The sequence below is a fragment of the Callospermophilus lateralis genome, chromosome 2 (assembly GCF_048772815.1).
Source record: "Callospermophilus lateralis isolate mCalLat2 chromosome 2, mCalLat2.hap1, whole genome shotgun sequence".
In the NCBI taxonomy this organism is placed as follows: Eukaryota; Metazoa; Chordata; class Mammalia; order Rodentia; family Sciuridae; genus Callospermophilus; species Callospermophilus lateralis.
In genome coordinates, this window is record NC_135306.1 from 17,772,747 (window position 1) to 17,797,589 (window position 24,843).

Here is a 24,843-nt window from a genome sequence, read left to right on the forward strand (position 1 = left end):
AAACTATTTGAAGATGTGTTCCCCTTCATGGTTCTAGTCTTTAAAAGAGCTGCAATCCAGACTAAAGTACAATTCATTTTTTATGTATAAAAGTAGAGGAAAATAGTTTTAGCACACACACACACAGTTTTGTATAAGATCACAAATTTGTTAAATCACCTCATCCTTAAAGATCATGAAAACAGTAATCCAGCTAAGACTAACTAGCTGATTTACTGAGAAGTAAATCCAGCTAGCTAGTCTTATGATATCTAATTGTATTTATGACTTTGTTCATTTTTTCAAATTCTGAATAAATATATTTATATCCTTTCATGTTTCATCTACTTGTCCACCCAAATTGCATTCACTAAGTCATCTCAGGTTATTTTAGGCTTCTGGGATGCAAAGATGAATAAAATATGGTCCTGTCTTCAGGATGTTCTGAGGTTTGTAGAGAAGGTATTAAAATTGATGGCTTTGAAAAGCCCCCAAGTGTAGGGCACTGTAGGAATACAGAGATGTGTCACCCTAGTGATAGGGAGAGTTTGAGATCTCCCAAGCAAATATACTAGCTTGAGTAGAGAAAGGTAAGAAGTCCAGTCAAGAGAAAGAGGAGAGAGCTGTCTTCTGGGGATCTGACATAATTATATTTGATTTGGAAGACCACTTTGGTAGGAGCATAGATAATTGGTTTAGGCAGTACTGATGCAAAGAGACCCCAAGGGATGGGGTGTTCCCCATGGGATGGATAATGCAGAAATAAATTTACCTAACAAATTTTTCCATGCTAATAGAAGTTTTCATATTCTATTTTATTTAAATGGAACTGAAACTTAAAATACATGTCTTTTTTTTCACTGAATGACATTAGAGCTGTGATTCATCTTAGTGAAAGAATTTCTGTCTTAATAGTCATATAATTAGATTACATATGCTCAGTTTTTTTCCTTATAGTGATAGTCTTATATTCTTAGATTCCAACTCCTATGAGTATCACCTAGAATCCTTAAGGATTCCATTCTGTTTCAGAGTAGGAGGCACCATGGTCTTCTGTTTTACCGATGGTGGTAGGGTGGATGGTTGTTAAGAATTTGAAACAAAGAATATTGCATGTCTTGGGAAACAATATCTTGAAAAGCAGTCTGATGCAATGACTCTGGACCACAGGTCAGGAAAAATGACACTGGCTTTCCCATTTGTGTGTGTGTGTGTGTGTGTGTGTGTGTGTGTGTGTGACTTTGGATGAATTAGTTTTCTTCTCTGGATCTCACCTTACTTATTCAATTAAAAAGAACCTGGAGTTTAGGTAAAGTGAAAATCCCAAAGATGAATATACTATCCTTGATCTGAAATAGCTGAAGGGCAAAAAGGAGGATAAGCCAAGAACAATAAGGTTGAAGTACAAGGTAGAGTTTGAAAATCTCTAACACAGAGAAAGAGGTAGCTTGGAAGGATGAGAAAGATTTGTGAAGACATTTTTTTTTTTTTTTACAATCAAATTAGGTTGGTTTTCTTGTACTAGTGTTCTTAGTATCCCATACTTCATTTTAAAACTAAGCACATTTTTGACCATCAGAGATTGAATACCTGTCTACAAAGGTGTATGTTAAAGACAGAGAACGCATTATCCCTGCATTGCTAAATCTCTGTTCCTTGCACAGTGCCTGATACACAGCAGGCTTTCAACAGTATCTATGAATGATTTCATCATTTGTGAAAGTACACATGGGGAAACATGTCAGAAGATATCAGCGATGAATAGGGTGTTCTGAGCAGTAGGAATAGCCCAAGCCAGGACACAGGCAAACCTTTTAGATAAAGGACAGTTCATTTAGACCAAACTTTAGGATAAGCCAGAGAAAGTGGTAAAGTTTTGTTACAACAGTCAGGCAAGAGTGCACAGGAGATGGTTGAAGGGAGCCTCAGAGGCAGATGTTGGGCTTGAGTCACCTAGAGGCAGAGAGCTACATAACAAGAGCCGGGCACTGAATGCAGTGATTTCTGAGCCTCCTCCTTATTGCAGCCACGGAGGTCAGAGCTTAGACATACTAACAGTAGTGGAGACACTGCACCAACATTTAGTCTTTGTGCCGTCTTCCTTCCTTCCCCTTATTAATGAAAAGCTGCCACACTGAAGTCCCATTGTCAATAAAGAACCTTTGCTTGGGAAAATGGCCTTTAGTTCTGAAATATCCATCATCTTATTCCTCCTGGTGACCATTGTGAGCTCCAGCCATGGTTTGGAATCAATAAATGATGAATCAGATGACAAGGATCTGAGAATCCACTGGGTTTCTGGCTTCTTCCTCAATGGGACCAGGGTGCATTTCTCTCACACAGATAATGGAAAAACTCTTGTGTTTGTGTTTGTGTGTGTGTGTGTGTGTGTGTGTGTGTGTGTGTCTGTCTTAGCAATGCTGTCTTACTCTGTAGAAGGCTCAGAAAGGAGCAAATATATATACATGCAACTGATTAATTCCAGCAGCCTTTGATATAATTGTCCAAAGATTTACCCTGGTACCAATTTAAAACCCAGTAGCAAATTTAATAAAACTAACCGTTTGCAGCCAAGGCCTTTGTTATTTTGTTTTAATCATCTTTTACCACCAATTGAAATGATTTTCTACTTTCTTGGTGCAATGAAATAAAACATAAGGGAAAGAATGGAGGGATAATGCGGAAATTATAAAAGACCCAGAGTTTCAAATCCTGGGATAAGGTAACAGCTGTCCTGAGATTTTACTGGTTATTTGTGTCAGGCTGAGATTTGAAGGGAAGACATTTACCAGTTTGGGGAAAACTCCACACCTGGATAGCATTAACCAAGGGAGAGAGGAAAACATCTACAAGAAACTCTTGTTTTTCCTGAATGCAACCAAAGGAGATGTGTGACAGCTTCCCCAAACATTCTGCTGGTGATGGGCAGGTCACCTGATTACAGAGTAGGGGCTTGTGACAAGCTGACCAGTCGCCAAGGACTCTGGAAGCCAAAACATCAGATACAGTTGGAGGTAAACAGGCATGCTGCACAGTGTGAAAATCGAGGCCAAGTTGGGGCCAGCGAGCTGAGCACAGGGACCCAGTGACAGCTGTGATTGAGCGGCACTAACTGAACACAGTTGTTGAGGACCAGGGGCCAGTGGGGAAAGCAATCTCCTTTCTCCTCCCTGTGGCCTCTCTGGGTGGCCAGCAATTTTATTACTGGCAGAGGGGAAGCCCAACAGCATTTTCAAATTTGGCACCACATCTAAAACCATTTGGGGGCTGGGTTTCTCTTTCTTCTCTGCCCCCACCCTCCCCTTGAATGCTTTGGGTTCGGTGAAAGCCCGCGTGCAGTTAGCAAACTACGTTTCCCCTCAATTTTGAAACCCGTGTGCACTGGGGGAAAATGTAATCCTTATGTTTCTGATTCATTTACACTTAACTCATCAAAACACTATTTTGTAAGAGCTATTTGATGTCCACGAAGTCTTCTGAGCCCTTTTGTAAGCCCCGCTTCTTAGATGCAGGAAGTTACATTTCTGATGAGAGGGAGAACTTGAACCAAAAAGGTTGAGTTTGTTTTGAGACCAGGGTTCTGCGAGGGTCACGTGGAATCTGAGCTTGGCCAAGTGTGTTCTCTCATTTCCTAGACCACCCCTTCACCCGTGCCAGCTGCCATATTGTTCCTGTGTCAATTCTCTATGATTTCACTGCCAGCAACTGAAGGAGACTTCCCCAAGATCAGAGTTAAATTTGAGTCCCAAGGTCTGGCCAGCTTCGGGATTCTGTTTTGTGAGAGAAAGAACACCTGGATTGGGAGTCAGAAGCCCTAGGTTCAATTCTCTGTTTTGCCACCAAATGACTGACTCTGAAGAAGTAGCCTTTCCCTCTGGGCTTGATTCTCCTATTTTTAAAGTGTTAGGGCTGGCGTGGATGGTCTCAATGCTCCTTCTAGGTCTGAGAGTCTGGAGTCTAATTCCTGGACAGACGCAGGCTGCAGCATCTTAGAATTAATTCTCTTGGCCTCAAAATTCTGGAGGCTGAATTTGTACACAGAGAGCTTAGCTCAAGAAGGATCCAGAACAACAATGCAGAAAACAGAGCAGAATGAGTTTGGAGATCACTTACTCCAATTTCCCTACTATGGGATGGATTTGAAAGACCAGAAGGGAGGAGAGGAGAGGAGCAAACAGCCCCAGGTCATGGCACAAGTTAACCGGGCAAGTGCAGCTTCCCTGGCATTTCTGGAAAAAGTCCTTGGGTAAAAGTTACTAAACTTTCCAGTTCATGAAAGATTGAAGGTGGTAAGGAAACAAACAAACAAACAAAAAATAACAACCACACCTACCCACTCTGACAACACTGTGAGAGCAGACATTAGGACGGAAGGGTAACTGGCATTGTTGGGCATGAGGCACAGCGAGGTGGTGTCTGGCTTGTATTAAAACCCATGAGTGAATGATTAATCCTGGGTAGAAAACAAAGCCCATGCTTTGTAACGTTATAGGTATTAGTGCTTCGGAAGATTAACCCCGTGACCCCCTGAGGGACTTCCAGAATCAGTGGATGATGAAAACTGATGGTCTCCTGGGTCCTGCCTGCCTATCCCCAGAACATTCACATACACATGCACACACGCAGGCACTCATGTGTGTCATATGCATACACACACATGTTCCCAAAGATGCATATGCATACCTCAATTGCTCCTGCCTTTCTACACAATAAAGGTTAGGGTTTAGAGTGTATGTCTGCATCTAATTCACGGGCCAGCAACTGGAAGTCTCTTCTAAACTCTCCCTCCTCTCAACCCAACCCAAACATGCTTCTATCTCTGCACTTACTCTGTTTTGGTGATGTCAGTAATGTGGACATCTTCCATGATCCACTCACCTGCCTCCTTCTTCTGATTGGTCATCTGGGCTTCCGTCCCATTAATACTGCTTGGCCCCATCCAATCCTTTCTAGTCCCACTTTGACAACCCTGGGATCACCCACCATCTCCCACTTCAGTTTTGCAACCTTGTTTTCCTACCTTATCATTTAGGCTCTCTGCCTCCATCCCTCCCTCTACCCAGATTATCCACACATGAACAATCCAAAAACAAATCTCATCAGGAACTCATCTGAAGACACTCAATGGTCCCCATTACCCTTAGGATGAAGTCCACACCCTTTAGCTTGGCATTCTGGGAGTGGTGTTACCTGCCCCCTCTCAACCTCCCTGGCCTCTGCTCAAACTCATTCAAGTGTCACTCCTAAGCCACTATGAGCAGCCAGTCTCCCTTCCCTTTCTGACATTCACTCAGATGCCACTTCTTCCAGGGGGTTTTCACTGACCCTTTAAGTAGAGCAAGGAGCTCCTAGTCCATGATTTCCCTTGACATAACAATGCTCACTCTGTTTTATTGGTTGTTTTTCACATTGACTGGACTCAGTTCCCAGAAGGCTGGTACTGTCCCTCATTGCCTCCTTCATCTCCATTGCTACATACAGGGCCCATTACAAAGGCAGAGCTAAATAAACGCCTACTAAATGAATGAAAGACTGACTTACACTTCGTGGTCCATGTTTTCACTCTGAGAATAAGAAAACAAAGTTGCTGCTAGACATGGTGGCACAGGCCTGTAATCCCAGCAGCTCAGGAGGCTGAGACAGGAGAATCCTAAGTTCAATGCCAGCCTCAGCAATGGCGAGGTGCTTCGCAGCTCAGTGAGACCTTGTCTCTAAATAAAATACAGAACAGGGCTGGGGGTGTGGCTCAGTGTCTGAGTGTCCTGAGTTCAATCCCCAGTACAGAGAGAGAGAGAGAGAGAGAGAGAGAAAACAAAGTTGCTAAGCTAAGAGGGGAAGGAGCCATTCTCATTTGTTCTTTGATCTTCTAGTAAATAATCCACCTTAGAAGTTCAGAGAAAGACCACTGATGCAGCAAATGCACCTGTATTAGGGGTCTCTTACCACTTCCTGATGTGCCATGAGTTTACTCACTCGCTCCTTGCACATGCATGCACTTATTACACATATTGACCATCTGCCCCGCGTCTGTCCTTCGTTGAGAAACTGAAGGCAGAGGGTAATGAAGCAAATACTATCTCCCAGCTCTAGCATCCCATTGTCAGGTGAAATACCACTTAGGGAAAATGCACCAAAACATTCTGAAGTCACCTCAAAGGGAGAGCTTTTAAAGTTCCAAGTGAGGAGACAGCTCTAGAAGGCAGCCTGAGAGTAATCCACTGTCCCAATCCCTAAGCTCAGAGCCCAGACTCACTGACAGTGATCTTCTGCCTTCACCCTTAACAAATTAGATGCACTCAGTGCAGGTGTTGCTCAAGGGTGGTCTAAACAAGATTAGAAATGCATCGGCCTACCCCTTCACTTCTAGAAGGGTGGCACAGGTCCACGGATGAGGAGACAATTGCCCAGGGACACGGCATTTCAGGAAATCAGTTTGGAACCCAAGTCTCCTGATTGAGGGCTAGGACATGGTGTTCTCCCCACCTCCCTATTTTCTCTCATTCAGCTACACAGATTAAAATGCAGTTAATCTTTTCCTTCCTCTCTTCTAATCCGGCATTGAACATTGAAGCACAGCAACTCTGCATAGTTTATGGGAAACTGATTCATATGTGTGTCTGTGCATGCCAGGGTTTGGCTCTCACACATACTCTCTGGCATGATGCTGGCCAAGAACAAGCCTCATGAAAACCAAATAGGAAGAACCATTTAAATCCTTAAAGATCCTAGACTGAATCATGTTCTCGCAAATCTATTATCTCATTAGTTTTTCTGCCACCCTTTGTGAGACTCTGGTTAGGAATCAAACCTACTCTGTCCAGGGGAAGGAGCTTAGGATCAGCAGTTGAAGACTCCTGGACAGGGTCACACCACAAGGCAGCTGCATACTGATCTGTGAGTCAGATCCCTTGACTCCAAGTTCAACATCTCTAGAGTGATGCTTGAGGTTCTCATTTCAAAAGACACAACATAAACCCACCAAGACCTGCCCTCTTGATTCTCAGTGTCTCTAAGCACAGACAGAATGGATTTTGTCCACTCTTTTTGCCAGTGCCCAGTATGAGGTAAATGCCTCCATTCTTCTCATATCTGTAATTGCTCTGACAGCTGTTATTTTTCTTCTCTTTCTTCTTCATTTATTTATTTTCTTAAAAATCAGGAATTGGAGCAACACAACCAAGCCCTGTCTACCCTGCCTACTCCCAGGGTGAACGGATAACAACAAAGAAGCAGTTGACACCAGGGCACAATTGCAACCTGATTTCGCTAGGAGCTTCCTCTGGAATGCCAGTCCTGTGACGTGGGACAAGAAAACAGTGTTGCTTTTTCAAATGTCAAATACACATAAAGCATTCTGACAATCTCTGGGCCATCCTTCCTCTTCACTTCTGCTCATATTCCATCAAACTACTGATCCACAGCCATCCGTAGAAATATCTCAACATTACCAGAATTGCTCTGTTTTTCTGATCACAGGTATAGGCATCTTTGCTCTGGTAATATGGTGTAATCTATTGGAGGACACTCATCATACCCTTCCCCATGATAGTAATAATATCCATTTTCTCTCCAATGGGTAATATTGCTTTTTTTTTTTTAAACTTGACTTATTTGTCTAGTTCCTTATCCTAACTGAGGAGGACCTATCTCAATTCTGACCATTAATTCTGCTTGATAGTAAGTTTCTGTTGACTCAAATTGATTCATGTATGTTTATTGACAAGGCGTGAGCTATAAGATCTCAGTGAAGAATCCCACTTCTAACTTCCTGGAAGAAGTTTCTTAAAGTCTTTAAATATTGATTTCTCTAGCTGGAAAGTAGAGCTAATAATACTCAAAAATCTTTTTTTGAAAAGATTAAATGAGATAGAATATTTAAAAGAGCTTAATCCAGTGTCTAATACATAGCCAGTACATTACAGAGACAATTATATCATGTGTTGTATTGTACTCGAATAATAACATAAAGGATTTGTAATTGAGAGTCATCAAATCTATCATTTTATAAGCAAAGTGTGTGTGGACCATTACACAGTTTCTTTGCACATAGTCTAAGAAATGGGGAAAGCATCTGTTTCCTGGGTTCATTGGGTTATCATTACACTTAGAATGGTTTAACGCATTTTGGGTAATTCATTCAAATATGCATTTGAAAACCCTTCTCAAAACCCTTTTAAAATCATGCTACACCAGGAAAAATTAGGGTAATCACCACAATTTTCCATACAAAGTACTGCTTTCATTGTTTACCTACTTGTTTGTTGATTTATTTCCTTATTTAATTTCATAAAAATCAGTCCCAGTCTCAAAAGGATATGGATGGCATCTGAAGACAGCAGATTATATTTAACAATTTGCTGGAGATGTGGCACAGATGATGGTGGGTGAAATGGCAACTTTATGGTTGTGGGAAAGAATCTGAGTACCTCAGGGAAGCAGCTTAGCACACTGCGAGCAGAAATAGTCCCTGTGGTATCAGCACTGGTCCTGAGCAGGCCCAGCCCTGTGTATTCAACTGCCCCCTTAGCAACTCCTTAAAAGTCTCTTGGGCATTCCAAACAATATACATCTAAGACTGAACTGTTAATCTAGCCCAGTCCCTGACTAAATGCTACATTAAAATCTATTTCTCCTTCTACTTCTGGAAATAATATTCTCTCATTCCAGATACTCAACCAGAAACTTGAGTCATTGAATAATCCTTTTTACTTAAGCCCTTTGCATTCAATGTACCATCAAGTCCTATTGATTCTACCTTGATAATGGACCTCCAACTCACTCACTCCTCTGAACAAGTAACTACAATTTCTGGTTTGGGCTTTAGGACTAACCTTGACTAAAACTCTCACACTTTCTCTCTCTGTCCTTTCTTTTTTTTTTAAATTTAATTTAATTTTTTTATTAGCTACACATGACATTACAATGATCTTGGCAATTCATACATTTGAATCATTGGGGTATAATTTCTCATTTTTCTAATTGTACAGATTGCAGAATCACACTGGTCATAGAGTCACCTATATATTACCAAGCATTCAGAGTGAAATTATAAAAGAAGAGATATGATTGGCTTAGTGCTTCTATTTTGAAATGAATAAATCCAAACTCCTTACCACCCACTATCAACCCCTTCATACTATGGCCTCTGGTTATCCCTCTAACTCATCTTCCATTCTACTTTAAGGGGGCAGGGATTATATTCTATCTACTCCTCATGATAGAATTCCTCAGTTGGTTATTACCATGTTTATGTGTGCTTTTGTCCAGCTTCTCTCTCCTGTGAGAACTCAGGGTTCAGAATCACAGGGTCAGCACAGAGACTGACATGCAGTAGTCACCCCTGCTTAAATGAGCAAGAATGAATGATGAAGCAAAGGAGCGTGTTTATCAAGAGAGCCATGTGACTATCACTTAACTTCCCTGGGCCTCAGTTTCCCCTAACTGTAGAAGAGAAACTGTAATGACCCAGCTGCTTTCAAGTCTGGTAGTGCATCTGACAGATCCATAGAAATTTAGAGGAGTGATTTTGGTGGTGTTAGTATACAATGGGGGTCTCTTGAAATCATGAATGTACCTGAAGACCGTCAGCACTTCTATGGCTGTTACTGACCCTGGCTGTTACAAACCCCTTTGCTTATCCTACTATTCCCAGAAACTGTATTTCATTCTGAAAGGTACTTGGCCTAAGACTGATGTGAGGGAGTCAGGGGTAGGTGATGCCTGGCTTCCAAAAATAGACTGAGATCTTGCTCACTATGCTGGTCTGAGCTGGGAACAGTGGTATTCTTCCTGGGCTTGGAGGAACAGCTCTCCCTACTGACACTTCCCACCAGCACCTCAGAATGCAGGTACAACCACGTGGGGCAGGCGTGGGAGAAAGCCTTGCTCAGGAAGGGGTCCAGCCCGGATTGCACATTTCTGCAATGTGTTCCTGGAAACCACGTTGGTCTGACAACGTCCAAACTTCCTCAAGCCTCCTCCTCCTCATCTGCTTAAATGCTCAAAAAAACAAATGGAAAAATTTTGTCCTGTCCTCTTTTATTTGTGTTTATTCTATTGCTTTTGGAAACAAGAAAAACTAGTTTTAACTTTCATTTTCTCCATTTATCACGATAGCACCTTGATCTATAACAGTCATCACCATAACACCCATGTTAGTTAGTTTGCCAGACACACCTTTTGATGGGGAGGTCAGACAAAGGAGATGTAAAACTTGGATCTAATGTCTAGTACCTTTGGGACTTTAAATGAACACTTTATCTCCTTGAGTCTCAGTTTCCCCATTGAATAATCAAGCATGCTAATGCCTATATCTCATTGATAGGCTTAAATAAAATATATGATAGTTATTAGTAGTCATGATTTTAGGACTACTAGCTGCAACTGACACTTGAAAATGTGAGGGTGGTTAACACAATGACTATGTTTAGGCGGAATCCAGGTTGGTTTTTATTACCTATTTTATCTTCAGAACACAATCTGGTTCCCAGAACAGGGAATGCAGTAAAGTAGCATTTAACAAATATATCAACGCATAAATTGTGACTCAGAGTAACCTCTTCATAAACACTAGTTCCCTCTTGATTGCCTTTTGTACTCCAGATCCTAATTACATTGATGGACATGCAGGAGAGGCAACATTAAAATCCCTATGTAAGAGAGAGGAAAATGGGGAAGTGAAGAGATTAAAGACTATCTTAAGGATATTAACAGACAAATCACAGAAGAGGAAATGTGGATGCCATGGAAATACTTAAAAAGATTCTCACTGAAGAGTATCTAACAAGCTGGCATGGTGGCACACCCCTATAATCCCAGTGGCTCGGGAGGCTGAGGCAGGAGGATGGCAAGTTCACAGCCAGCCTCAGCAATTTAACAAGGCTCTAAGCAATTTAGCAAGACCCTGACTCAAAATAAAAAGGGCTGTGGATGTGGCCCAGTAGTTAAGTGCCCTTGGGTTCAAACCAAAAAACAGCAAGCAGTACCTAACAAGAATGGCAATGAGAATCCCATTTTATCCAACAAAGGGTCAAAGATAAAGTACTAATGTGCCAAGCAGTAAGCAGATCTTGCTGCAGACAGCTGTTGGAGGGTAAGCTAGTTTACCCTTAGAACGTCACAGGTTGTGTTCACTAAGTTGAAAAAGACCCATGGCTTATGGCCCAGCAATTCTGCCTCAGTGCCAATACTAGAGAAATGCTTGCATGCGTGTACTCAGGGGGAGGCATGTACAAGAATACTCAAAAAGCAGCATTTGTGCTGGAAAGAGAATAGAAAAGGAACAGAATATTATTTATTTCTATTCATAATAGAAAAAAGGATGTGTGGAATAACCTCAGTGCCCATCATTAGGAGTTTGGCTAAATAACTTGGAGCATATTTGTTTTATGGAATATCATTAGGTAGCTAAAAAAGAAATACGTGTAGGAACTGAAGTGGATGCATAAGCCAAATTACACCGTTTCCACCTCAAAGCTCTGCATTTGACCTGAAATGGAGCATGCACTTCTGGGTACTGTAATTTATTCGCTCATCCATCCATCCATCCATCCATTCATTTACTTATCACCCACTTGGTTCCAGCCACCTGCATTTTGGTAAATCTCTTCAATGATCAACTGTTACACGTCCTTCAGGTTGGTAGAGACGTCACTCCCTCCAGGAAGCCTACCTTACCTACTCAGGCTGGGTTACGTACCCTCTCTGTGTTTTCTCCCAGCCCCCTTGTGCTCTTACACAATAGTAGTTTTCATGCTTCAGTATCTTCACCTGATACTCTGTCTACATCCCCTTTCCCCACTTTTAAACCATGCTCCTGAAGTCAAGGATGATGTCTGCATCAATTAGAGCTGCATGCCTAGCACAGAACCCACACTAGTATTATTGTTAAATGAAACAAGTATTACTGAACATGGTTACATTGGAGTTTCACTATTTGATGGATGAATGAGCAAATGAACACACACAAGAACAAAAAATGGAAGACTGGATAGCAAGCAGAAAGAGCTAGCAAAAAAAAAGGAGGGAGACTTAAAAAAAGGGAATGAAGTGACTCATCCCAAGAGCCAGAGAAACAGCATGCATGAGCCACCTTGCCTTCCACTGACCCTGAGTTAGGATAAATGTTTCAAATCCTTTGAGGCTTAACATGGCATCGCATATCAAATCTGACCAAATGGGATGTTATGCAATCACGTTTTCTTTGTGTCTGCCCCAGCTTCATTGTAAGAATCAATGAACCGGGCATGGTGGCACCCGCCTGCAATCCCAGTGGCTCAGGTGGCTGAGACAGGGGGTTCATGAGTTCAAAGCCAATCTCAGCAATGTTGAGATGCTGAGCAACTCAGTGAGATCCTGTCTCTAAAATACAAAATAGGGCTGGGGATGTAGCTCAGTGGCCGAGTGCCCATGAGTTCAATCCCTGGTACCCTCCCCCAAAATAAAAATAAAAAAATCAATGACAGCAAGGACCTTGATTCATCACTGTATCTCTAGTGGCTAGGAGGTAGCCAAGTTCGGGTAGGAAGCAACAAATATTTTCTGAGCAAATAAACTGAAGAATAAACTCATTTTTTTCTTAATTGATGATGGCCCTGAGCATTTAAAATCCAGAGGAAGAAATTTGGATCTGATTTGTGAAATTTGGACTTAATAAGTGACAAGAATGTCCACCCAGATCCCATGGCTATATCCTTTCCTCATGTCTATTCATTTTCTCTAGGAATTACATTGGGAATGCCAAGGAGGTAGAGTAAAATAGGTAGAGATTGTTCTGGAAGTTTAATAGAGCTAAATGTGAGAGAAAAATTAATAGGTTAATACACTGGGATACACAAGTCAGCCATTTGGGAGAGATGACTTCTAAAAATATTTCTAACTCTAAATTGAGGATACTAAGAATAGAGAGGCACTAACAAAATAGGCAACACAAGCATATTTGTTTAAGCAGAGAAGGAACAATTAAGAGCACTACCTTTGCAATTAATAGCTCTACATACAGACCCAGTTTCGCCACCTGATAGTTGTGTAAACTCTGCCTTTTCTGATTTTGCATTCCAGGTCCATTTAAATAAAAAAATACTTACTGAGTGCCTACTTTGTGCCTAAAGTTGTTCTAGGTGCTTGGAATGCATCTAGACAAACAGGCAACAAGCCCAGTCCTCAAGGAGTTTAGATTCTAGTTCTAAGTCTAGACCTCGGTCCTCCCAAATCCAAGCCAACTTCTGACTCTGCATCTCTGTTTCTTCCATCAGAGCCTAATTGACCACATGATGTTGCTTCCTATGGATACCTTCTCCCATAGAGCGTGAGCACCTTGAGAGGTTGGCACTACTGGGTCGCCAATTCATCACACAGGACATGGGACAGACAAATGAATAACAGTGAGCTGCTATTAACTCTTTCTGATTTGATTTATACTTCATTTTCTTATTCTCTATCTACTGTCTATCATCTATCTATCTATGACTTAGTTTTGTTTAGACTCTCACTTTTTGAAGAAATTTGCAGATTCCACACAGACCATGTAGCACCGTGCTTAAAGCATTTTGATAGCAATGTTAAAAAACAAAAGCTTCTCTGCTTTGTCTTTACAGCCAGGGACATAAAGACCTGGTTGTGTAACTTGTGTGACTAGAGCCCAAGGGTAAGTCATGGCAGCAAACTCTGGGCAGCTAACACTTTTAATCCTGCCTTCTATCTGCTCTATCTAGAACTTTGGCCATACTAGAAACATTCCTCAGCTCTAAAAGTCTGCCTTCACATTACTTCAGGGGGGAGGTGGTACTGTGTAGTGATTAGGAGGGTGGAATTTGGAATTGGTCCTGGGGTTTTAACCTAGCTGTGCCATTACTAGATGCATGAGGTTAGACAAGTCACTTTGACCTTCAAATTTCTCACCTGCCTCATAAGAACTTATAAGGCACTAACAGCAGAGTGCATTGTAAATGGTTGTCATTATTATTGCTTTTGTGTACACATTACACATTTCAGAAAGGCATCCAGAGCCAGTGAGGGTCCCTTGGATGCTAATTTTCATGTACAATTCCTGTTGAATCCTTTTGATTACAAAAAAGTGTATGAGTTGCCTGTCACCTGAGACACTTTCTCTGATGTCTACCCACAGAAAAGAGCTCCATATATTCTCCCCTTATATTAGAGATGTGGAAACTGAGGTCCAAATAGGTGAAGCACTGGGTCTTGGTGTTGTATGGTGAGTTAGTGGAAGAGTTGGCACTAGTTCCTTTTCTTTTGATAGTGTCAGTTCTTATTCACTGGAGGGGTTTTGGCTTAAGGGAGACAGAGGCATTCCACATTTCTTCCTTGTCCTGGCCAAAAGTAATCAGTCTACCAGAAACTTCCATGGGGTAAGCACAGAAGGCTCTCCCTTCATCAATGTCATACCTTGGAAAACTATCTCTAGCGTAGATAACAGAAAGAATAAATATTTTTGTTGAGAGAAAAAAATGAAGACAAAGGTCAAAGGGAATCATGTAATGGGTTGAGTCAGGGGAAAAAAAAGAAAGCCTTTTTTTTTTCTCTCTCTCTCTCCTCTTTTTCTCCAAAACAGTCTTTATATAGAACTTGTATAGAAGCCAATTTGTTTGATACGGAAAAAATGTTAAAGCAGCAAAATACACATACACATATATGCACACACGCACAAAGAGGTATTTGTGGTGGGGTTCAGAACTGAAATTACCAAGAGATAAAGGAGTTGAAGTGGAAGGTTGACTTGGAATGAAATGATGTGTTTTCCTTTATTTTCAGAGATTCAGAGAACATTAAGGTCAGAAAGCCCAGCCCAGGTCTCTAATAAAATTCTTGAGACTCAAGAAAGAAAAAGAAGGTAAACTGGTATCTCAGTTCAGCCTTGTGCTTGTCAAATTTGAGGGTCTATAAAGGAGCATTTGGTGCATAAGTGGTTCATGAGCGTGTGGAGTTGAACATTAGTGGTTTCGGGAAGCAAAATGGCATAGGCGTTGGTTTTTCACCAAGGGACAAGGTCCTTAGCACTCCTGTTGAGTGCCTTCAGGAAAGGGACCTGACTCCCAGTTCTCTGTACAGATTCTGGCACGTAGAATGTTCTCAATATATACTTGTTAACTAAATGAGTAGTTTTGAGAGTGGAAGAGAACTTGGAGGTTATGGGACTGCAAGGTTCGCTCAGAGCAGTCACTATTAAAATTAACCAGCACTGGGATCACCTGGAGAGATCCTGCCCACAGAAATTCTGACTCGTAGGCAGGACTGTGGCCTCAGAACCTGTCCTTTGGAAGTTTCCAAGTGATGTAGATGCAGCTGGTCTGAATCCAGACTTGGAGAACTCATTTTAGTGCAGGGGATCTGCAACTTGGATGCACGTTGTAATTGCCTGTTGAGATTTTAAAAGTGCTGAAGGTTGCACCTTACTCTTTCTGATAAAATCAATACCTGGGAGGAGGGCAAGAGGGATGGAGGCTGACACTCAGAAAATCTTAAAAGAGTCCAAGTTTTGGGGTTAGGCAACTGAGTGTTAGAATCACTTCTCCTAGTAGACTTGAGGCATTTAAAGGCCAGAAAGGGCAAGCCACTTACCTAAGATAGTAGAGCAAGTAAGTGACTTAGCTAAGAATAGAACTCAGGGTGCTTTTACTTCTGTTTAATTTCTTCCATTCCACACTTATCAACCCATGTCAGCTCTCACAGACTCATAAATCAAGGCAAAAAATGAAAGCTGTGTATAAACTGAGGTTTTAAGACATCTATTACTTCTTTCCTCCATTGTTTTATAAAGAAATTTTAAGTGGATGCATATTTATAGAACTTTACCACTCCAGACAAGTGAGGAGATGGAAGAGACAGGGTTATGGAATATTTTCAAGGCAAGACGATCCTTTAAATTTTAAGTACATTCTCAAACACAAACCAAGTGCTCCCTCTGAGTTCTTCACCAGATGTTCTTCATCTCGGATTCAATGCATGGGTGAGGGTTTGCTTGAGATGTGCACATTAATTGCTGGCATGTAAAAGGAAGTGCTGGTAAAGTGTTTGAAAGTGGTTCTGTCTCTTAAAAAGATTAAAAGTTTCCTTCCAGAACTTGGTTTCCATTAATGATTGGCTGAGTAAATATTTTCAAGTAGACAGAGCAGAGATTATGTCTTATATCATCTTAGAACCAAATAAAGAGCCACAAAAGGCTTACAGAAACCATGGACTTGGACTTTTTCATCATACATAGGAGAAATTAAGGCTCAAACAGATTAACTGATTTATCTGACATTAGTAAGTGGACCAGCTGCGACTAGACGCAAAGCGTCTGAGTCCTGAGTTATGGTTCTTTCTGGTATTCAAAGCAGTCCCCACTGAAGTCCCCATGTACATAGTGGGTGTTTGATAAATGTTTGTTGACTGACAGCTTAGACCATTCTACCCACATAGGATGATTAAGGCTTTATCATTTTTCAGAGTAAAGGGGAAGTTGGAATCACATCTCTGATTCAACTTAAGCTGAGTATACTGGCTTAGGAGTTGGGATCAGATGCTTGTCTTGATCTCACTGCTTCCTAACCCCATGATCTTAGACAAATGACTTTACAACTCTAAGCCCCAGTTTTCTCCTTTGAAAAATATGGTTGTAGAGAGGATGAAATGAGTAAAAGATGAAATAACCTTAGCCCATTGTCTAGGACACAAGGAAAATCACTAATAACTTCATCATAGGGTGGCCTTCACATAAAGCCTAAATCCTGGATATGTTTGAACTGGTTTTAAAAGTGACAATTAAAGACAAGCACTATCTCATATGAAATCATTGAGCATCCCCCCATCCCTAAAAAAAAAAAAAAAAAACAACAACAACAAAACCCAAAAACAAAAAACATGGATCCTAGAGCTACAAAGACCCTTAAGAGGTTCCAACACGTGTTTTCCATCTCAGGAAATGAGGCAGAAACAAGGACTGTGATGCAACATTCACCTTTCAGCAAAATATATATGAAAATACTCAGGAGTATGCCCAATTCCCACGCCAATCTGCTATAACTTCATCTTTTTTTTTCATTCATCAAAAAAGCAATCAGAATGCTTGAATCTGCTTCAACTTCATAGAAAATGGAAATCATTAGCAAACTTAGGTTCTTCTACCTTCATAGTAATAAGTGAGTTTCTTACAGCTATTCACATCCAACCTTGTTCATTTAGTGATGGGGAGGCTAAGTTTCATAGGTTAGGGTCAAACATCAGAGGTGTCACCAGATTTAAGCCTATTGGTTCCTGGCTTATCACACTCTTGCTACTACATCAATTGTGCCTTGTTGAGATGAGTCTATAATCTCCAGAAGTGATTAGAGCCTGAGAAACTTTCTCCCTCCACTCCAGGTCTTTCTGACACTCTGCACATCCCTCTACCACCTCCCCACTTGACCGACTTCCTATGGAGAAAGGCGTACTTACATGTCTTTGAATCTTCTATTGAGGTGGAGGAGAGATGCCACGTCGTCTTGGAGAGGAGGGTCTCGGACCACTTTATACTGCAGAGGCTTACACTCCAGGCAGAGTGGGCTGTCTGCAACGGAGGTCAACATGGCCGCATCGATCTCCAGATGTTCATCCAGTGTGTAGATCTGGATGCCATACACCTCCTCACCCACATCCTGGAGTCTGATGGTCAGTGGAATGTCACAGAAAACATTCTGAGGGCCCAGGGAGATGTTCGCTCCGCTGACAGTCAACAATTTGATGTCATTGACAGCTCCACTAGAGTCCCAGTCAGTGGACACAAAGGTCACCCAGATAGCCAGAGACTCGGGGACTACGGGGTGCCGGAACTCCAGCTCGAGGTAGCAGCCTTGTGGCTCAGGGCAGGCTGGAGGGACTGTGTGCGGGTTGACAGCTGAATTTGGGCTCCAGGTGCGGACGCTGGACTTACAGGGCTGTTCCACATCTGGATGACCTATGGAGAAGATGGGAGGGAATGAGTTCCTCGGTCAAGACCTTCATTCTGGTCATTAGAATTTCCCACAGACCCCATAAGAGACTGGTCTGATGCGAATGTAGAAAAATGGGAGAGAATTCTAGTGTTGTGATTGATCTTTTGTATACATAGCACTCAGTTTCTCCCCACCCCTGGAAAACAGATCTTGGATGAATCACCAGACATTTGGTCAAACTGCATTCAAATAAGTGTCTTACTACTGAGTTGATGTCCAAGATTCTCTTCCTAATCTTTCATTTGACAACTTTGCTCCTTAGCATACAAATCATGTGTATCCCATGAATATGTTTAATTTTTTTTTGCAAGGATTCATTTCTAAAGTGAGGAAACTAAGGCTCAGAAATGTGGAGTGAATGGACCAAGTTCATAAACCTGAAGTGTCAAGGTCAGCCTTAGAACCCAGCTTGACCTCATTCAGAAGTCCTTATAGTTCATTCTTTTTCATGTTGGATGTGGAGTCACTAAAATAAGTTAGAATCCATGTGCCTTTGTGACGTCCTGCTTGGACTGAAAGAAACATCAGAAAACCCTGAGCAAAGAGGAGGTAAGCAAGGGTAACATCCACCCCCTGGACTGAAGATCTGGGAGGAAATAGCCATGAAAAGCTGGAAAGCTCTGGAGCCACCTTATCTGTCTTCCTCCCTTTCCCTATGTGAGGTCATTCCATACCACTGAGCTTCTCTGAGCTCTTTCCAGTCTGATTCAGGAAGGGGAGGGCTGGGCCAGGAGGGGGAAGAGAGGGATTCTTCTACTCTTTCTCCAGGGAGAGGATGCCTCATTCCCAACTGACCTCAGCCTGCCATGACTTCTAATTTTTCTCTGCTGAAATCACATCTAGACCCTCAGAGAGCTCTTCCCTGCACTACTGAGAAAAGTAACCAGGACTCAACTCAGCAATTGGCTCTAACTTGCTTATGGGAGTCTAGTTACAGAGAGTAGAAAAGCAACTCTAGAAAAAGCTGTAAATGCCTCCAACCTCTTTGGCTCTGCCAAGACAAGGAAGAAGAGAGAAGACACCAAGTGGAGGTGAAGAAGAGGAGAAAAGGGAACAAGGGAAATGCACAGACTTTTGAAGATACAAGTCATCAGAACAAGAAGAGATGGCTATAAATATAAGATTCCCTCCAACCCTCCTTGACTAGGTTCATTCATTATTCACAACAACTGCTGGCTAGAAGCAACCTTTAGTTTAAATGAAAAGCACAAATAAAACTTCCTGCCCAGCTGAAGCTCTTCCCCTGTCTACTCCCCAACCCACTGGATTTCTGACTCAGGTTTTGTGGATGGTGGGCCCATGTGTATTACTTGTTCATTCAGTAAACATTATCGAGGGCAAAACTTTACAGTATATGAAGCACATTCCTTAGTGATTAGTGAACTCATCTGATTGTCATCAAAACCCTGAAGAATGGGTAACATTCCTGTCTGTTTTACAGGTCTATTTCACTCTATGCCATTGAGTCTTTGCTTAATACATTGCAAACAGCAGATGCTCAATCAGTATTTGTTAGATGAAGAACATTCTACCCTGTGAATACAGAGTTAAAAAAAAATAGTTACTGCATGGATTAGAACCTGCTGCCTGGAGGTGGGTGCCAGGTGAGTGCTCCACCCCGCCATGGGCTTTCTCCCAGAATTGGCAAGGGATAAAATGATCTTTCTCCCTTCCTTGGAGAAAATGACTATCAGTGGTGGGAAGCCACAGGAGAGCAAAGATGACAAATCTGTTTGGCTCGTCCTTCCTCCCTGGTTTCTTGTTAATCAACAGGGACCAAATGCTTTCCAAAGGACAAGAAGGTGAGCCTGGTCATTATGCTCCAGTAAGTAAACAGGAGTAGCAATCTTAGGGAAGCTTATCCGTGTCTGGTTATTAGAGACAGACTCTGAGTTGTAAAGAACAGCCACAAGGGTCATGAAGTCCAGCCCATCCCCAAAGCAGCAATCCCTGCCATAACACCAGGCTTCAGGAATCGAGCATCCTCTATGTGCAGGCACCGTGCCAAATGCATTACATGCCTCAGCTCCTTTCATGCTGGCAGTAAGTCTATGACGCAGGTTTTATGAAACTCTTTTTACAGAAGAGGAAACTGAGACTCAGATGGTTAAGTAATCCCTGGTGGGGAGTAGAATATTATGTGATACTGTTGGTCCAGGCAGCGTGCCAGGCTTTGAAGCAATGAAAGTTGGGTTAAAATGTCAACTATACAGCTTCTCATTGTTACCTACTGTACTGTTACCTACCTCACTGGGTTGCTGTAAAATGCAAATGGAATGAGATCACTAATAAATGCTCACCAATATATTAAGCTTGGTCCTGAAAAGGAAGGAAGAACTAACGAGGAAAATCTCAGTGGGAGGAGGAATTCTAAGCAAAGAGAAGAGTGGAGAGAGAGGGTGAGCTCAGATGACCCTGGTTTGCAGAGTGATGGGAGAAGAGCAAATGCCGAGGCTGGAAAGATGCGTCAGGAAGTGTCTTGTATGTCACATGAAGGAAAGTGAATGTCAAAGGAGACCGATGCAGAGGTCCTGGGAAATTTAAGCAGAGGAACATTAGATTTGCTTTTAGAAAATTCACTACTTGGAGAATGTTATGGTTTAGATGTAAGGTGTCCCCAAAGACATGAAAGAAAATTTAGAAATGAAATGATTGGGTTATATGAGGCTTAACATAACCAGGACATTAATCCCCCAATAGGGATTAACTTGGTAGTAACGGTAGGCAGGTAGGGGCCCTGGGGGTATGTCTTTGGGGTTTATATTTTGTCGTGGTGAGGAGAACTCTCTTTCTCTTTGATTCCTGGTGCAATGCCCTAATTTGCTTTCCTACACTCTACACTTCCACTATGATGTCCTGCCTCACCTCAGGCCCCAAGGAATGGAGTCCACTGCCTATGGACTGAGACCTCTGAAACCTTGAACTCCCAAATAAACTTTTCCTCCTTTAACTGTTCTTGACATGTCTTTTGGTCATAGCAGCAGAAAAGCTGACCAAAACAGAGACACAGGTACTATGTACCCCTCCAACCATCTGTCCATCTTAGCATTCAAAGAATAATTATTGAGTGCCAGGTCTGTGTCCAGAGAAAGGCTAGCCCCTGGGGGAATAGGATTCTAGACTCTGTCTTCATGAGGCTTCCAGTCTGGCAAGGTTTAGAGACTCTTGCATTAATAGACAGGATACACCTAGGGCTGGGCAAAGACAGCATCAGAGATGACAAGTCAGAGTTGCTAAGGAGGAAAATGGACGGGGCTGGGAGATTGATTGGATGTGTTTTTGAGGTAGGGAGAGGGGCCAAGAAAAAGGAACCAACAGTAGAAGAAAAAAAGGAGGGAATACTCTGGAAAGCATATGAAGATTACTCAGAAACCTTGGAATGGAACTACCCTTTGACCCAGTTATCCCACTCCTTGGAATATATCCAGAGGAGTTAATCAGCCTACTATAGTGATGCACCCACATCAATATTCATAGCAGCTGAATTCACATCAACTAAGCTATGAAAACCTACTTAAGTGTCCTTCAACAGATGAAATGGATAAAGAAAATATGGTATACACACCCAATGGAATATTACTCAGCCATAAAGAAGAATGAAGTTGTGGTATTTGCTGCTAAATGGATGGGACTGGAGGCTATCATGCTAAGTGAAATAAGCCAATCCTAAAAAATCAAAGGCCAATTGTTCTCTCTGATATGACAAAGCTGATTCTCAATAGGTGGGGGTTGGGGGAAGGAGGAGGGAAGGTTCTCTGGATTGGACGAGAAGATAGGTGAAAGAAAGTGGGGGTGGGAATAAGAAAGACAGTAGAATGTATTGGACATAATTTTCCTATGTTCATATATGAACACATGACCAGTGTAACTCCACATGATGTACAATCACAAGAATGGGAAGTTATACTCCATGTATGTATGATATGTCAAAATACATTCTACTGCCATATATAACTAAAAAGAACAAATAAAAAGTAGGGAAGGAAGAAAGAAAGGGGGAAAAGGAGAGATAGAACCAAGGAGGGAAAAGTGGGGAAGAAAGAGAAGTCCAAAGTCCTCGTTATTAATAATGTATGTGGTAATGAAATGTACATATGGTAACTAAATGAAAGGTTCCATGTTGATATAAGCTGATAGAGTGAGGTCACAGATGTGTACAGAGATGTATTTAAACATATTATGCTGATCTGAATTTACATCATGACACTCTGTATAGACACCTTCGCTGTGTCTATCTGTATGTACACTGGAACTGGTGACATGAATATTGTCATAAAAACTTGGTGCCGGGGCTTTTTCTAGATGTATAGATCAGCACCCTGAACTAGTCTGGCCAGAACAATGAAGAAAGCACCCACACAAACAAGAAAAAATGGAAACAACTAGTGCCATGTGTCAGTCTCTCATGGTAAACCCAACACTTGGAATGCACAAGTAATCTTAAATGGGATTTGCACCTGCCAGATCCAGCTACCGAATTCCAGGCTGTACATGTATCATGGGCAATACCTCAGGAAGTGTCCCTCTGTGAGACCGTTCCTGCTCAAGAAATAGGAGTGCATCCACTTTCTGTGAACAAAAGGAGGAAGTCTGTGACCATCTACCTTCTTTGAAATTAAGTTAATGGGGCAAATAGACATCCAACAAATAGCTGCTCAATGCAGAACCTTCTGTCTTCTCAGTGTGAAATTAAAAAAAGACGTTACAGCTCTACTGTTAGAGCTGGAAAAGACATTATAACCCCACTGTCCATTCTGTGGGCAAGAGTTGAGAAGGGACTCACTCGGGTCCTGGATTATGTTGACGGAGGGGCTGGGACCCAGGTGTAGCTCCTCCTCATCCCCTGCCCTCCAACTGTACTTTTTTCCCCAACCCCACAGATACGTCTGGCATCACTTATGAATCTGGGAGTTTTCTGTTAGTTTGGGAAGTCCAAAAACTTAAACACACAAAGATAAATAGGATGAAAATGAGTTGAGAAAGAAATTGCAGAGTTTGGCTCATGGAAAAGTTTATTTCTTCAAGGATATTAAAAGAGTCTGAGCCAAACGGATCACAGAGCCTGTAATAGGATGCTCTAAAAAAAGAACGGTGTCTTTCCCTGGCCGGCATGTGCTAAATTTACAGAGGAGGAAAACCCAGAGTGTCTGGGTTTCCTTGGAGGCCCGAGTCAGCTCAGGAAACCAGGGGATTCTGCGCTTGCAGTGGAACCCCGTATCGCAGGTCACACGTTAAGAGGGTCAGGGACAAACTGACAGTTGGTTTGGATGGAGGTGTGAGGAGATGTCTGGAAATTGTGTCACTCAAACAAGAAGTGGAATAAGCCAACATGATGCTAGCCAGAGAAGCATCAGGGAGATCCTTGCTGATTCCACCTCCCGAATCTCTCTCCACTCCTTCAACTCCTCTCCATTCTTACTTCCATAAACCTCACCCGGGGTACCACCTTTCCAAGCCTGGATCCAGGTACAGCCACTCATCATTCCCTGTCTTCCTGGACTTTCCACCCTTCATCGTTTCTCTGCAGAACTGCTCAAGCAATCTTTGTAGCATGCACACCTCACCATTAACACTACCAGACCAAGGCACGTGGTGTCTGGTCACTGCCCTCAGGGTGGATTCAAACCCATCCTCACCTGGTCATTTTCACCTACGGAACCTCTCCTGGCCCCATCAAGCTCTCCTGCTTTACACCCATTTAAACTTGTACAGAATTTCACAGGCTCTCCTACAGAGTCCATATCTATTGGTAGCTACCATATTATAAATAAGAAGCAAGAATTTTAAAACTCAAGATTACAAATGTGCCTTCTCTTAGTTAGCCATCAGAGCACTAAGAACATCATATATTATGCATCCAATGGAAAACCCCACTGTGTTCTCTGAAGAGAATGAAAGTGAAACAGGCAAATGATATCCTAGCGATATCATGAAAACGATTCCGACTTTGAGGATACCAAGAAATCCCTTCCAGAAAGCCTCTGGATCATGTTTAGAAAACTGCTGCCCGAAACATATTAGAATTCTTCACATTCTCAAATGTACTTTGTGACATTTCATGGAGAGTCCGTGTCTCCTACCTCCTGGTCCCCAACTCTTCACAACTAATGACATAGTTCTCTTTACATTGAATGGTCATGGCCCACTTGCTCATCTGACGGCTCTGGCAGACGGTCAGGGCAGCCTTGCCCTCTACTCAGGACAGAACCCAGCCCCATCCTGAGGCCGTCTCAGTTGAGAATAGGTCGATTCTATGAAAGTATGTAAAATATTGCCAGTTATCAGGGACACACACAGCCTCTGCTGTGACATCTCAGAGTGCGTTCGGTAGGGGTGAAAAAATTCCAACCAAAAATTTAAGGAAGGACTTTCTAAAAAAAATGAAGCTAGATAACAGGGTACCAGGGAGCCTCCATGAGGAAGTACATAGAGGGGATTCCTGCACTGGGTGGGGATCAGAGCTGGATGACCCCAGGCGTCCCTTCCAACTCTGACAGCGTGTGATTCTGCGAGGCTGAACCGAGGGTTTCTCCCAGACATCCCTCTTGCTTTACATTCCAGATGGATTTGTTTAGAGTTCCCAAGTTCAACTCTCATTTTTATTTTAAGCTACTTTAGAAAATAAAGTACAGTGCCATCATTTTTCAACTTCGCTTTCCTCTCTGATCTCTCTTCTCGCTTTAGTCTATCTCTGGCTTTCCCTTTTCAACCCTCTTTCTAAAAATACAGAGGATAGCAGAGAAGTTCTCACTGGAGCTCAATGAGGAGACAGATTCTGCTTCCTCTGATGAACTGGTGTAATAGTGTCCCTCCCCACCCAGTGACTGTTGGCACGAGCTGACCTGCACAACAGCAAGAATGACTGGGTGGGGTCGGGCTCCACATGCAAGACTCT

At 42.2% G+C, this 24,843-nt stretch overlaps 1 protein-coding gene across 1 annotated transcript in view; it reads right to left on the minus strand.

Moving 5' to 3' along the window:
* Window positions 1-24,843, minus strand: part of Pappa (pappalysin 1) — a 226,608-nt gene that overhangs the window by 130,618 nt on the left and 71,147 nt on the right. Inside the window, exon 7 of the mRNA XM_076843159.2 lies at window positions 17,413-17,911. Coding sequence (XP_076699274.2) covers window positions 17,413-17,911 — 499 coding nt within the window. The remainder of the gene's footprint in view (window positions 1-17,412; window positions 17,912-24,843) is intronic.